The sequence below is a fragment of the Vanessa tameamea genome, chromosome 22 (assembly GCF_037043105.1).
Source record: "Vanessa tameamea isolate UH-Manoa-2023 chromosome 22, ilVanTame1 primary haplotype, whole genome shotgun sequence".
Taxonomy (NCBI): domain Eukaryota; kingdom Metazoa; phylum Arthropoda; class Insecta; order Lepidoptera; family Nymphalidae; genus Vanessa; species Vanessa tameamea.
The window spans coordinates 2,878,258-2,890,490 of record NC_087330.1 but is presented as its reverse complement, the minus strand read 5'-3'; the positions used below and the strand labels follow the sequence as shown (position 1 = coordinate 2,890,490).

The following is a 12,233-nucleotide window of genomic DNA, read 5'->3' as shown; positions in this document are numbered from 1 at the left end:
TAGACAGAATCCGAATTTCCATAGAGTAAAATATCTTAATTATAAATGCATGAAATTAAAATTATCAATAGGTAGCCAAGGTTTAAATTAATTAATTTCAATAAGCAATAGAATTGTTTATACCAAACCATTTATTTAAACAATTTCAAATAAAAGCTTATGAAGATTTGGAAAACAATATATTTCAGATAAACACAAATAAAACAATATTTATTACTTGAAATGACTTTTATTTTTTTTCTTTTTATGCACAGTGATTTTATTTTTGTCAAGTTCAATGGGTATTGATTTCAAAGCATTTTCGATTGATAATGCATATAAATTGGAATTAATCGATTTCATTTTTTCTAACTCTTCCTTAAGTTTGGCCTCATTTTGCTTAGACACAACATCTATTTCTTTGGATGCAAAGTTATCATAGGTTGTATCTATACTCATATCACCACAAGTTGGCCAAAAGTTGCTATCCTTTTTAACAATCACTTCTATTTCAGATACATTTTCACTATTTTTCTCCAAAGTTCTTTCTAAACTGTGAAGCACAATTCCAGGTGTAAAGTCTTGTTTATAAATTGCATCATAATTAGTAGTGAAAAAAGCATTAGTGATGGGTCCTTTATGCCTTATTATTCTTACTGGCTGTCTGCTTCTTATATGCCATAATATTAATTGTTCATCATTAGATCCAGACATTAATATATCTCCGTTAAGTGAAATTGATAAGCAAGTGACTGCTTTTGTATGAGAAGAAAATATATTCATATTGTCTCCGTTGTTAACAAGCACATCTCTATTTCTTGGCGGATTTGTAAGACTACATTGGAATATTTTTCCTTCAGTTGTTCCAATAAAGGCATTTAATTCTAGAACATCTAATACTATCGCTGACAATGGTTCATCAAATATTAAATTCAAGAGCATTTCACCACAGGTCAAATCATAAACTTTACAAGATCTGTCACTAGACACTGTAAACAAACGTCCATGCATGCCCGTTTTACTTATATACAAATCTGTTACTGGTAATGAATGGTCAGAGAAGATGTAAGCTGGATCATGTTGTCCTGCAATTGTCTGTGTCACGAGCTCTACTTCAGGATTAGCTGCCACTGTTGCCAATGACCATACCATTACCATCCCATCTTCGGCTGCTGATATAAAGAACCTACCATCATTAGTAAACTTTAATAGGCTAACCTTTTGATAATGTCGATTTATGATCGTTAGAAGGCTGCCAGATGAAATTTGCCAAACATAAATTTTCTCCTCAATGCCAGCCACACAATAAGAACCGTCGGGAGTCACTGCAAAAGCACTAGCTTTGCCTGGTAGTATAAAACGCATTCCTTGTACCGTTTGTTGCGAGTTCAAAGGCCAAACATGAAGAACAGGCTTCGTTTTTTGAACTACGGCCAAGTAGTCGCTCCCAATAAACGAAAGAGTGTGATTTTCAGCAGTTCCACCGCCTTTGTAAGTCATTAAATTCGTACCGGTATAAGAATCCCAAATACTGCAGGTCCATAACGTATTATTAGAGTCACAAGTAATTAATACTTCTAGTAAATTCGACATTGTTTATTATAAAACTGGATAAGGTTTTAATATTAATTAATTAAAAGACATTACGATTAACAATTTATTAGCAATTTACCATGTGGACTAGAGTTGTCACTTGTCACAATTCAAAATATAGTTCATTTTTTAAAGTGTTTCCATCATCCATTTAAGCAAAAGCGATACGCGATAAAATAATGTAAGTAAGATTCGAGTTGAGTCGACAATTTAGAATATTATATAAGACTTTAATAAGTAATAAGTAAAATAAGTAAGAATAAAAATACACAAAATAAGTTATTCATCACAAACTCTAAAGGGTTGTTTACGTAAAACAGTCAAATAATATTATTGTTAAATATGATATGTGAGACAAATGATAATTAAATAAAATAATTAATTAAATTATGAAATAAATTCAAGCAATACTAAAAATGGTAATAAATATCAGATTACCGTTGATATTTTGAAGACTTATGATGTAACTAACTTATTGAGATATAAAAATATCAATGAGAAGCTTAAACTTGTTGATTTACATCTAAAGTTTAAATTCGATTTGATTTAAATAACAGACTTATGAAGGGGAAACTCGTCGAACATTTGTTTTATTTTGTATTCAGTCATGTAATGTATGTGTGAAAGAAATTTAATTATTTGTATATATATGTATAAAAGGGGTGTTCCTTAAATTGTTTTATGCGAGTAATCAAAATTCAATATTTGATAAAACTGTAAAAAGAAAACACATAAAATACTGCATAATATATTTTCCGAAATGAATTCTGAGTTATCTGTGATGTGTAAGAAAAAATAAGTGCAAATGGACACAAAAATACGTTTCTTATAAATGTTATCTGTGCTTCATTATTATTGGCTTATATATCAGCAAATGACAGAAAAGTAAAACCACAATTATCATTGGTCCAAATATTTTACTGTGTATTTTGACAATCTCAATCAAATTTGTAGTCTGTGATTATAAGCAACAGAAAAATTATTTCCAGTTATAATAGTGCATCAAAACTTTACATCATGTTTAAAAAGTAAGTACGAATTAATTTTACTATAAAAACGTTTGTAAGGAATTTAAACCGTGTAAACGAATATTTTTTTAGGTTATACGGCTTTGCTTTGTCAAATAATTTATTGACGTAACTTTCATGGACCAATCAACGACTAGTGTGTATGTGACGTTGGTAGCGAGAGTGACGTCGATTTACTTTAGTGATGTCCCTGTATACTATATAACACTATAAGTATAAAGTAACACTATTGTTATTATTTAATAATTAATTACTAAAACTAAATAGTAATATACATATTACCTGTAATAATAGAATTGTTTTTAAAACACTAAAAATATCATTAAAAAATCAGTTCATATTTTTATTCTGTACGCTAAAAATATTTAGATTTTTAAATACGGTTTTTGAGTGACGATCTTAATAGTGTGCAATTGAATCCATAAAAAAAACTGAAGCCAATTATTGACTACTGAAACATATTCACTTCACTATAAACAATATAATTTCCTGTCATTTAGACTAAACAGCGATAAAAAATGTGACTTCGGACTCGAATGAGGGAGATAGATATATTTGGAAAATCAACATGGAGAATGGTTTCGGTCGACGATCGGACAGTAGTTTGCAGCTGTTCTAAATTGATTGTTGTTTGGTCAATAGTAATATACTGCAACGTTTTATAAACTTATTATTTTTATATTCAGTGTTATAAATTTTTAACGTTACCTTGAACTGAAATATTGATGGAATTGTGAACAAAGGAGTAAAGTACATTCAGTGTTCCGTATAACCATTTCGTGACGTAACTGGATTTCTCTTGAAGCGCTAGTAACTGTATTTCTTCTGTAAGCGAAGGTCGTCTTTGCACGGATGGTTTACAAATTAGCATAATTGCGTAACGGTACGCGGACAAAATGTGGGAAGTTGACTCTGACACGGAGTCCCAAAGTGCGTCGTCGGACGGGCTTCGACGACGACAAGGATGGGACCCAGAGGCCGAGAGTTTAGCTTCTCAAATCGACGAACTCGACGAAGTACTCGCCGAAGAAGAAGAAGGATGCCCATTACCTTCGACCCCCGAGGATCAACACCTGCTCGATGCGGAGATGGCTGAGGTATTGAAGGCTGGCGTTCTATCGGATGAAATCGATCTAGGTGCATTGGCGCACAACGCTGCAGAACAGGCAGAAGAATTTGTGCGTAAAGTTTGGGAAGCATCATGGAACGTATGTCACTTCAGACATCTGCCGCGTTGGCTCCAAGACAACGACTATCTGCACAAGGGACACAGACCTCCACTTCCATCTTTTAGTGCTTGCTTCGCCTCGATTTTCCGCATCCACACAGAAACTGGCAACATTTGGACCCACTTACTCGGTTGCGTGGCCTTCATTGGTGTCGCAATTTATTTCCTTACCCGACCATCTATTGAAATACAAATGCAAGAAAAGATGATTTTCGGAGTGTTTTTCATTGGAGCTATAGTATGCCTTGGATTTTCATTTGCATACCACACATTATACTGTCATTCCGAAATGGTTGGTAAGCTATTTTCTAAATTGGATTACTGTGGCATAGCTCTCCTAATAATGGGGTCATTTGTTCCTTGGCTTTATTACAGTTTTTACTGCCATTATAGACCGAAAATAATATACCTATCTGTAGTTGTCGTTTTAGGAATATTATCTATAATTGTGTCACTTTGGGATAGATTCTCAGAGCCTCGCCTCCGTCCTTTAAGAGCAGGAGTGTTCATGGGTTTTGGTCTCTCTGGTGTTGTGCCGGCTATCCACTATGGTATAACCGAAGGTTGGTTCAGTCAAGTAAGTAAGGCTTCTCTTGGTTGGTTAGTATTAATGGGTCTGCTATACATTCTCGGTGCAATGTTTTATGCTCTTAGAGTACCTGAACGTTGGTTTCCTGGAAAGTGTGACATTTGGTTCCAATCTCACCAAATATTCCATGTGCTGGTGATTGTGGCAGCTTTTGTCCATTACCATGGTATTAGTGAGTTAGCGTCTTACCGTGTCACTGTCGGGGAGTGCTCAATGCCTCCATCCTCAATCGCATTCTAGCCTCTCCCACTACCAAATGTGATAGTAGACCATAGATAATTCTAAGTAGGGTACAACTTTTAATAGTTTCATTGTATATTTTTTTAACAAATAAATCTAACACAATTTTCTAAGTTTTTTTTAGTAAAACCAGAATGTCGATTTATTGCATTGAGGCTGTTATTAACGTTTGAAACTAATGAAAGAAAAAAAAAAAAAAAGTTTCCTGGTGAGGTTTTGTAATTTGAATATGGCATTATTTATAATACAATTTTATTTATTTTAGTTTCTTTAGATTATTATTATTTTTAGCAAATATTATTTGACAAATATCTTTTAGCATAGAAACCTGCACTGAATAAATTTGAATTGCCACTTATTTTCTTTACAAATTGCATATTTATTTACTTGGGATTAAGTCTTTAGACTGTACTTAATTTTTGCACTAAGTCTTTGCTTTTGTGTATTATAAAACCACTATCTTTTCATTATTATCATTGTCAATGTTCTTCCTTGATGTTCTAGAAATATGCAATACCTTACAATTAAGTCTTCAAGTGCAGGACTTTACTTAATACAATTAGTAAGCATTACTTGTTTTTTGGTTTGATTATAACAAATACAATAATTCATCCTGTAGAATCTCAAATACCATTTTAATTTGATTTAAATTAAGAACAAATGTGTAAACAAATTGTTTTTAATAACAATGGTTATGAAACATAAATAAATAAAATTTGAAAATAAAATCACACCTATCTTTGATGTAAATTAATGTTACATTCCACTACAGTGAGTTACTATTTGACCAAGACTAGAATTAAAAAAATGTCTTTATCTGGTGAAGTAGTGATATAAAATACTTGTAGCTATTTATTTCATAATTACTATTCCTTTTTTTCATAAAAAAAATGTATGTATTGTATGTAGTTTGGAAATAAAAAAATCATAAAAAATTAAACTACCATGATAATGTGGTCTGTATTAGTTTTAATAAAAGGTATATTCTAAATTGTTGTAAGTGTTCATAAATATAAATATTTTATGAGATTGAAAATGGAAAATATTTGTAAATAAATAAAAAAAAAACACTGAGCTCTTAATTGATAAGTTCATTATTACTTTAGGTTATCAGGTAATACAAATCTTAGTGATAGGAAATAAGTATGACTGTTCACTGTATCTGAATAATGACACTTGCATGGTAAAATTTACTGTTGTTTAAACAGCATCTAAATCTTTGTGTGTATTTCATTGTTGTGGCATTATTCATATGTAGTGAATTGCCAACTTTATGAAAAAATTATTAAGTATACTGAGCTCAGGCTTTTGTAATCTTGCACATGTAATTTTTTAAAAAAAGGGATCGCCAATGTTTATATTTTTCATTTATTTTACAATTCTGATACATTTTTTGCATATCAAAAGATTTAGAAAAAATAGAGAAATGTATTATTCAGCAACGCAAGTCTGGATGACTGACGATGAAAGACAATATTTTTCGTAGATGTATTTTAAAAAATAAAATTCAATTGATAATGGAGAAAAAGTAATTTTGTTTTTGATAATTCTTTTTAAAAGCGATTTGTTGTTAGAATTAACTATAAAGTAAAAATATTTTTTAAGAAATTACTGCTTCATTTTGTTTTTCATTATTTGTTAAATTTCCTAATTGTTTGTTTGATGGGATTATGATTATGCAATAAAGAAAAATTTGAAAAGAAATTATTTTTTTTATTTAATAATCTCTAACATAAGAGTCTCGGTATGATTTTAGTCAGATGCTCAAATGTTTCTACTATGTGTAAATAATGTTAATAAATAACCTAGATACTCAGTTAGTTCTTAAATTAAGCCTATGATAAGAAATATGATTAAGAAATATTATTGCAAATAAAGTTTATACTATGAATAAAATAGCAGCATGTTATTGTGCCACTGTTAGGCAAAAACCTGCACATCTCCAGAGCAGAAGTTTTGGAGGTTATTCCACCTAGGTTTTCCAATGCGTGAAACTCACTCACTCATTTATTTATGTATATTGTTCATGTATCTATAGATCTGCTACAAAAATGATATATAATACAATAACATACATACTTTTTTCAAATTATATTATTACTTTTATTCTCACTTTTATAAATTTAAATAATTGAAGTATTTATTTAAGTATTCAGGTATATAAGGTGATTTTGTAAAGTTTATAAACGATTTTTTTATTTATTTGATCACATATAATTGTATAATATTATTCTTTGTTATCGAAACGCCTTTCCAAAATATATAAAAACAAAAATATAATTAGGTACGAATGAAAACGCTCGCAACAATTTTAAACACTAATAATTTTGACCTTAGTTATCATTAGACCTTGGTTATATATATATATATATATATAAATATAAATAGTGTAAGCAATATAAAGTAGATGTGAAATTATAATTATTATTAAGTTTAATATAATTATTTTTGTTTTTTTCTCTTTGCTGGGATGAATTTTCGTTACATCAACATACAACAACTAAGTACATTTCAGTAATTTATGATAATATCAGGTAACTTTGAATTAATTTTACCCGTACCTACTAATTCGGGACGGGCAGCTGCTATAAAATATTGTACATTTTTGTAAGGTATTGTTGCTTTAAAATGTTTATAAAATACCGCCAAATGTTTGCTTATTAATCTCTTTATCTACTAGTGCCTTTTGTGTTAACTTAAACCCATGTTCTGGCACTTGGTAATGGAATCTATTGATCGTAAACGACCTTGCCATCTGGTAAGGTGAAACAGAGGTTAACTGTACTAAGTAGTCTAGAATTATTTAATTATAATATCTACTACGTTTTCTTGCATTATATTTATTGCCTTTATCCTAAAACAAAAATAAATCAATGTTAATAATTTTTTTAAATTTCAAATTAACTTTAATTTTTATTTGTATGGTTTATGTACTTGTTTTTAATAATATTTAATTCATTTTTCGTTTGATTCGTTATACCGTGCTGATCGCTGACGCCATGTACCTAAGTATTTTTATAAGTACCTTCAAAAAGGTATACGTAATAGATACGTTAAGTCTATTCTAACGGCAGAAGGCGGAACGATAAACATACCTTAGATTTACATATTCCAAGCGATTTGATAATAGGTCTGATATATGTATACACTACAAGCATTTCTTAAATATATATTTAATTTATTTATTTGTTTTGGGAATTAGTTACACAATTATTATAAATATAATTATATAACCTAAAAAATTATAAACAAACCCATAAAGTTTCCACAGAAATATTTTACATAGACAGAAAAAATGCTTCTTAATTATATAAAACAATAATTTACCAAAATATATACATGTTTTGATTGTTTTTTAAGTTGTTGTTATTATAAGAACAATATAATTCCATATAAAATAATTATATCAATAACCGTAGAAATTGTAAATATCTTTAGATTTAATATTAAAAAAAGGTCTTATTATTTTTTAAAGCAAATTATATATTATTTATTTTTCATAACAGTTTTTTCATTAAAATTAATGTAAAATCATAAATCAAAACGAATAGTGTTGTAAGTTTAGTGACTTTCATCTATTTAAAATTTTATCAATTGTATCAATGAGCGTAGTGTAGGTAGTGACAATTAACAAATGTAATTTAATCACTGTGACATAATTTATGTGATATCACATTGTTTACGGGATGAAGGACATGACTATGAACTAGATAGATAGGTAGGTGCTAAGTATTTCCGCGATTTGAAGCAGATATAAATTGAACTGGTTATTTTACAAATCGTTTTAGTATATATTCGTTCCAATGGTAGGTATAGGCGTATGTTATATTTAATATGTTAGATTGAGTTTCTATGTTGTTACTAAAATTGATATTAAGGGCTTTCTCTTAAGTGCTTTGACCTATATGCAGAAGATCCATCGTAATTTGCAATCCATGTGATGTCCATTGGATCTGAAAGAAGGCGAGGCGTATTACCAGGGTTCGAAAAAATCCGATTTTTATAATAAATATCAAAAATCCAGTGTTTTTATATATATCCGATATATATCTGATATATATCCAGACTAAGAAAACGAAGTGAATTTCATTCTGTAAACACTTTAAAATGTGAAAGGTATTTGTAAAATAATAAAAGTGTCGAAATACCACATTTTTTATTAAAAAAAAGTAACAAAGGAATTAGTGTAGGTATCTATTTGAGAAAGAAATTTTTAATGAACACATAAAAAACAAGTACCTTTTATTATTATATCTTCATTTGTTTGATAGATAAATCAACTAATTTTATTTTAATATTAATTTGTAATCGACTAATCATAAAAGTAATCATTCAGAGTCAGGCCTTAAGCATAGATCTATGAGTGTTGTTCAGAAGATAGGAAAAAAACAATTGATATATATCCGCGAACGCTGCGTATTACACATGGCCGACATAAGTAGAGTTATACAATTTTTGATGTAAACATAACCTATTCTTATTAACATAATTAAGAAAATATTATTACGACAAACGGGGCTCAATAAAACCGAACTATTTAATTTTTGCATTTGGTTAATTGAGGGCATTCTAAACATATCTAAAGTTGACTCCTATAAATCATGTATTTTAAGGATTTATTATTATGACTTATAAATTTCTATCAACTTAGAGTGAGTATGAGTTGGGGCTCCTACTGTCTGGCTGATGATAGTCCCGGTAATAGACTATATACTAATAGACCGGTACGGATAGACTTCGAAGTTCGAACCTCCATATAATCTCTGTAACCGGGCATAACTGCAATTTTTATTGCAAGGTGCATCTTTTATATAATGGGAATTTATTATAAACTGACTACAAATAAGTTTTTATTTAGGCCACCACATGTCATGTTTCCACATGAGACTTCATTACTAATTATATATTAATAGCAAGACTCGGCGGTCGTTGACCTGCTTGTATATATATTACCAATTGTCATGGCGATCCGTTGTACGGAACAGAAATTCATGGACATGACTGCCACCTAGCGAAGTTACAACGAATTGAATAGTATAGAAATAACCTTATAGACCTTAGAGGCCCCCCGAAACATCGCGTTTATACAAAAGTTTTTTTTATTAATTTCTAAACCTATGACAGGTTTTGTTTTTATTTCATTTCATTGTAAACTGCAAGTCATTCATCTACATTTGAAGCCAAAATATAAAACCACTTTTAAATGAAATTTTTAATATCAAATACATTAGTTCTTTTAGTATTGGAGTTTGTCGAAAACAATTCACTTTCATTTAGTTTGTTTTACATTTTTTTTCTTATACATCCATAGCGCCGCTCTCTAAACGGCCAGTAACTTTTTTCAAAATAAATTCTTTGTTAATTCGTAACAATTTAGTAAAATGCCATCAAGAAACCTCTTTAATTTTCTGCACATCTACGACTGGAGCTCTTCGAAATGAGACCATAACCGATTATATGCAGCTATCGCCTCATAATCACTGGTACAAGAATCGGCTTACGCTATTAATATATAAGATATAATAAAATATGTATGTCCCAACTCTCGTGGTAATCTGTCGAACAGCCTCGATGTCTATTAGTTCCAAACAGACATATAACAACATATATTTATACGTATATACATCCATAGATGTTCATTCATTTTCATGTACTACCTATTGTTTTGGTAATTCACTGTACAGTAGGTATGAATTTTGCAAATTCATACGTCTTGATATTCATATACATTGCTTTCTTTACTTCAACTGGTTGCTAAACTTCACGGACTATAATTTCTACAATGAAGTGATTGTTATCATCATATACTTGTGTATTAAAACAGGTTTTGTAATATGAGCGTGTGACATACATTTCATTCTTATCATAAATGTGGTTTTGTGGAAAGTTTATGCAAAAACTTCTGATTCTTTCGTTCATTTTCATAGCCTATTTAATGGAATTTTAAAATTTGTCTCTTAATAATGGTAAAGCTTATTTTATTGGTCTTGTGAGAAATTAAACCCTTGAACCCTTAACTATGAGAACTATAAGTGATTATTTATTTTCTGTCTTAAACTGGCTCATTTACCTTTCCAACTTCAGTTTGAAGTGTAAGTAAGACAGTGTAAGATGTATCAAATGCGTTTTGTTGATTGGTGTCTGAACCATTAATAAAAAGGCACGCAACAAGACCAACAATAACTTACATAAACTCGTACAAACAGCAAGAAATTATATTAAAAATCTTTAATAGACAACGCATATTATTTGATAAATAACAAAACATGGAGTTAGTATTCGTTAACCTTAACGAAGGACGTAATCTACAAATTCTCTTGCCGGATCTTTTCGGTGAAATCTACATTCAACTAAAATAACAAGAAATCGAACCGGATTTCTTTAGCATTTGAGACTGTATTGTATATATAATATGCTGCGCTAAAACCAATTAAAAGAACTCAACACCCGATAACATGGGAACAAGTGGTTGAGTATTTCACAGGTGTAACCGGCCAGTTTAAAGTGTTCATAGCGATGCGTTAAAATACCTGTATCTTAATTATGAGTAAAACATTGAGTTATTTATTTTCTCGTTTCATGGTAAACGCCTTTTTGTTGTTGATTTTAAATAATATTGCTGTCTTCTATTTTTCATAGATAACAAATGTTTCTAAGAAATAACATCTATAATTATGTTATCTATAAAAGATAATTATGTCTCCTCTTAAGAAAAGCGCCCTAACAGTGTTCTTGTGATCCCCTTTCGCTTACAAAAAATATTATAAAGAGACGCTTTAGCAATGCTTGCTTTACAAATACAAGACTTGACTATGTGGCGCCTGGGTTTTTTGCACCCCCAGAAACCTGGATTAAGACGGGCCTGAGGTAATACGAAATATAAAAATACATTTGGTTTTTTTTCTGGCCTTAAAAATAAAATTTTTGCAGTTTATTTCATATGAAGTGTTAGGATTTAGGATCGTGCTCAATTACTTAATGAATAAAACAAATATCTACGGGATATGATTGTATATATTTACACCAGATGCTATATATGGCAAGTATTTATATTAATGCCCTTACAATGTTACAAGAAGTAAAAAAATACATACCGAAAGGCACGCATAGATAGTGTAGCTATAAGGAAAGTTAGCGATAACAACTGTCCGTGTACGATAGGATTTCTATGTAAGAAATGAGGTCGTCGTTTATGGAAAATAGCCAAATATTTGAACCTTGAATCGTGAAGTTTTGACTCGTTTATTAATGAATTTTCAAGGTTAATGTATCTATTTTAATTGTGAACTATCAACCCATCTCGGCGTCACAATAATTGCGCCTAAATAAAAGATTTGTGACAAACACAAATAAGTATATTTTTTGTCTTAGTAGCTGAGTGAGACAATGTAACTACAGACACAGTTTTTCTAATTACGTTCTTGATATATTCTGGTATCACATGAACTCAAAAATGGATCTTTGTAATTTTTAAATTATCGATTATCAACATATATCCAAATATAATAGTATATCCAGATGTGTGATGTGTGTCTGATCATATATGTTTATAAAATACTCGAAACGTATTTAATTA

The 12,233-nt window shown here is 30.0% G+C and overlaps 4 protein-coding genes across 4 annotated transcripts in view; 2 read left to right on the top strand and 2 right to left on the bottom strand.

Moving 5' to 3' along the window:
* Positions 1-12,233, bottom strand: part of LOC113404557 (histone deacetylase 11) — a 104,980-nt gene that overhangs the window by 39,219 nt on the left and 53,528 nt on the right. The gene's annotated exons all lie outside the window — the stretch shown is intronic.
* LOC113404563 (WD repeat-containing protein 18) lies at positions 166-1,677 on the bottom strand. Its single transcript, XM_026645484.2, has one exon. It carries the CDS (start codon positions 1,570-1,572, stop codon positions 214-216), a length of 1,359 nt encoding a protein of 452 aa, XP_026501269.2. The 5' UTR covers positions 1,573-1,677; the 3' UTR covers positions 166-213.
* The window catches only part of LOC113404553 (malignant T-cell-amplified sequence 1 homolog), a 36,135-nt gene continuing 26,336 nt past the window's right edge, over positions 2,435-12,233 (top strand). Inside the window, exon 1 of the mRNA XM_026645474.2 lies at positions 2,435-2,600. Within this exon, the coding sequence (XP_026501259.1) occupies positions 2,590-2,600 (11 nt within the window). The 5' untranslated portion in view covers positions 2,435-2,589. The remainder of the gene's footprint in view (positions 2,601-12,233) is intronic.
* Positions 3,154-6,361, top strand: LOC113404552 (adiponectin receptor protein). The gene has a single exon (XM_026645473.2). It carries the CDS (start codon positions 3,497-3,499, stop codon positions 4,655-4,657), a length of 1,161 nt encoding a protein of 386 aa, XP_026501258.1. The 5' UTR covers positions 3,154-3,496; the 3' UTR covers positions 4,658-6,361.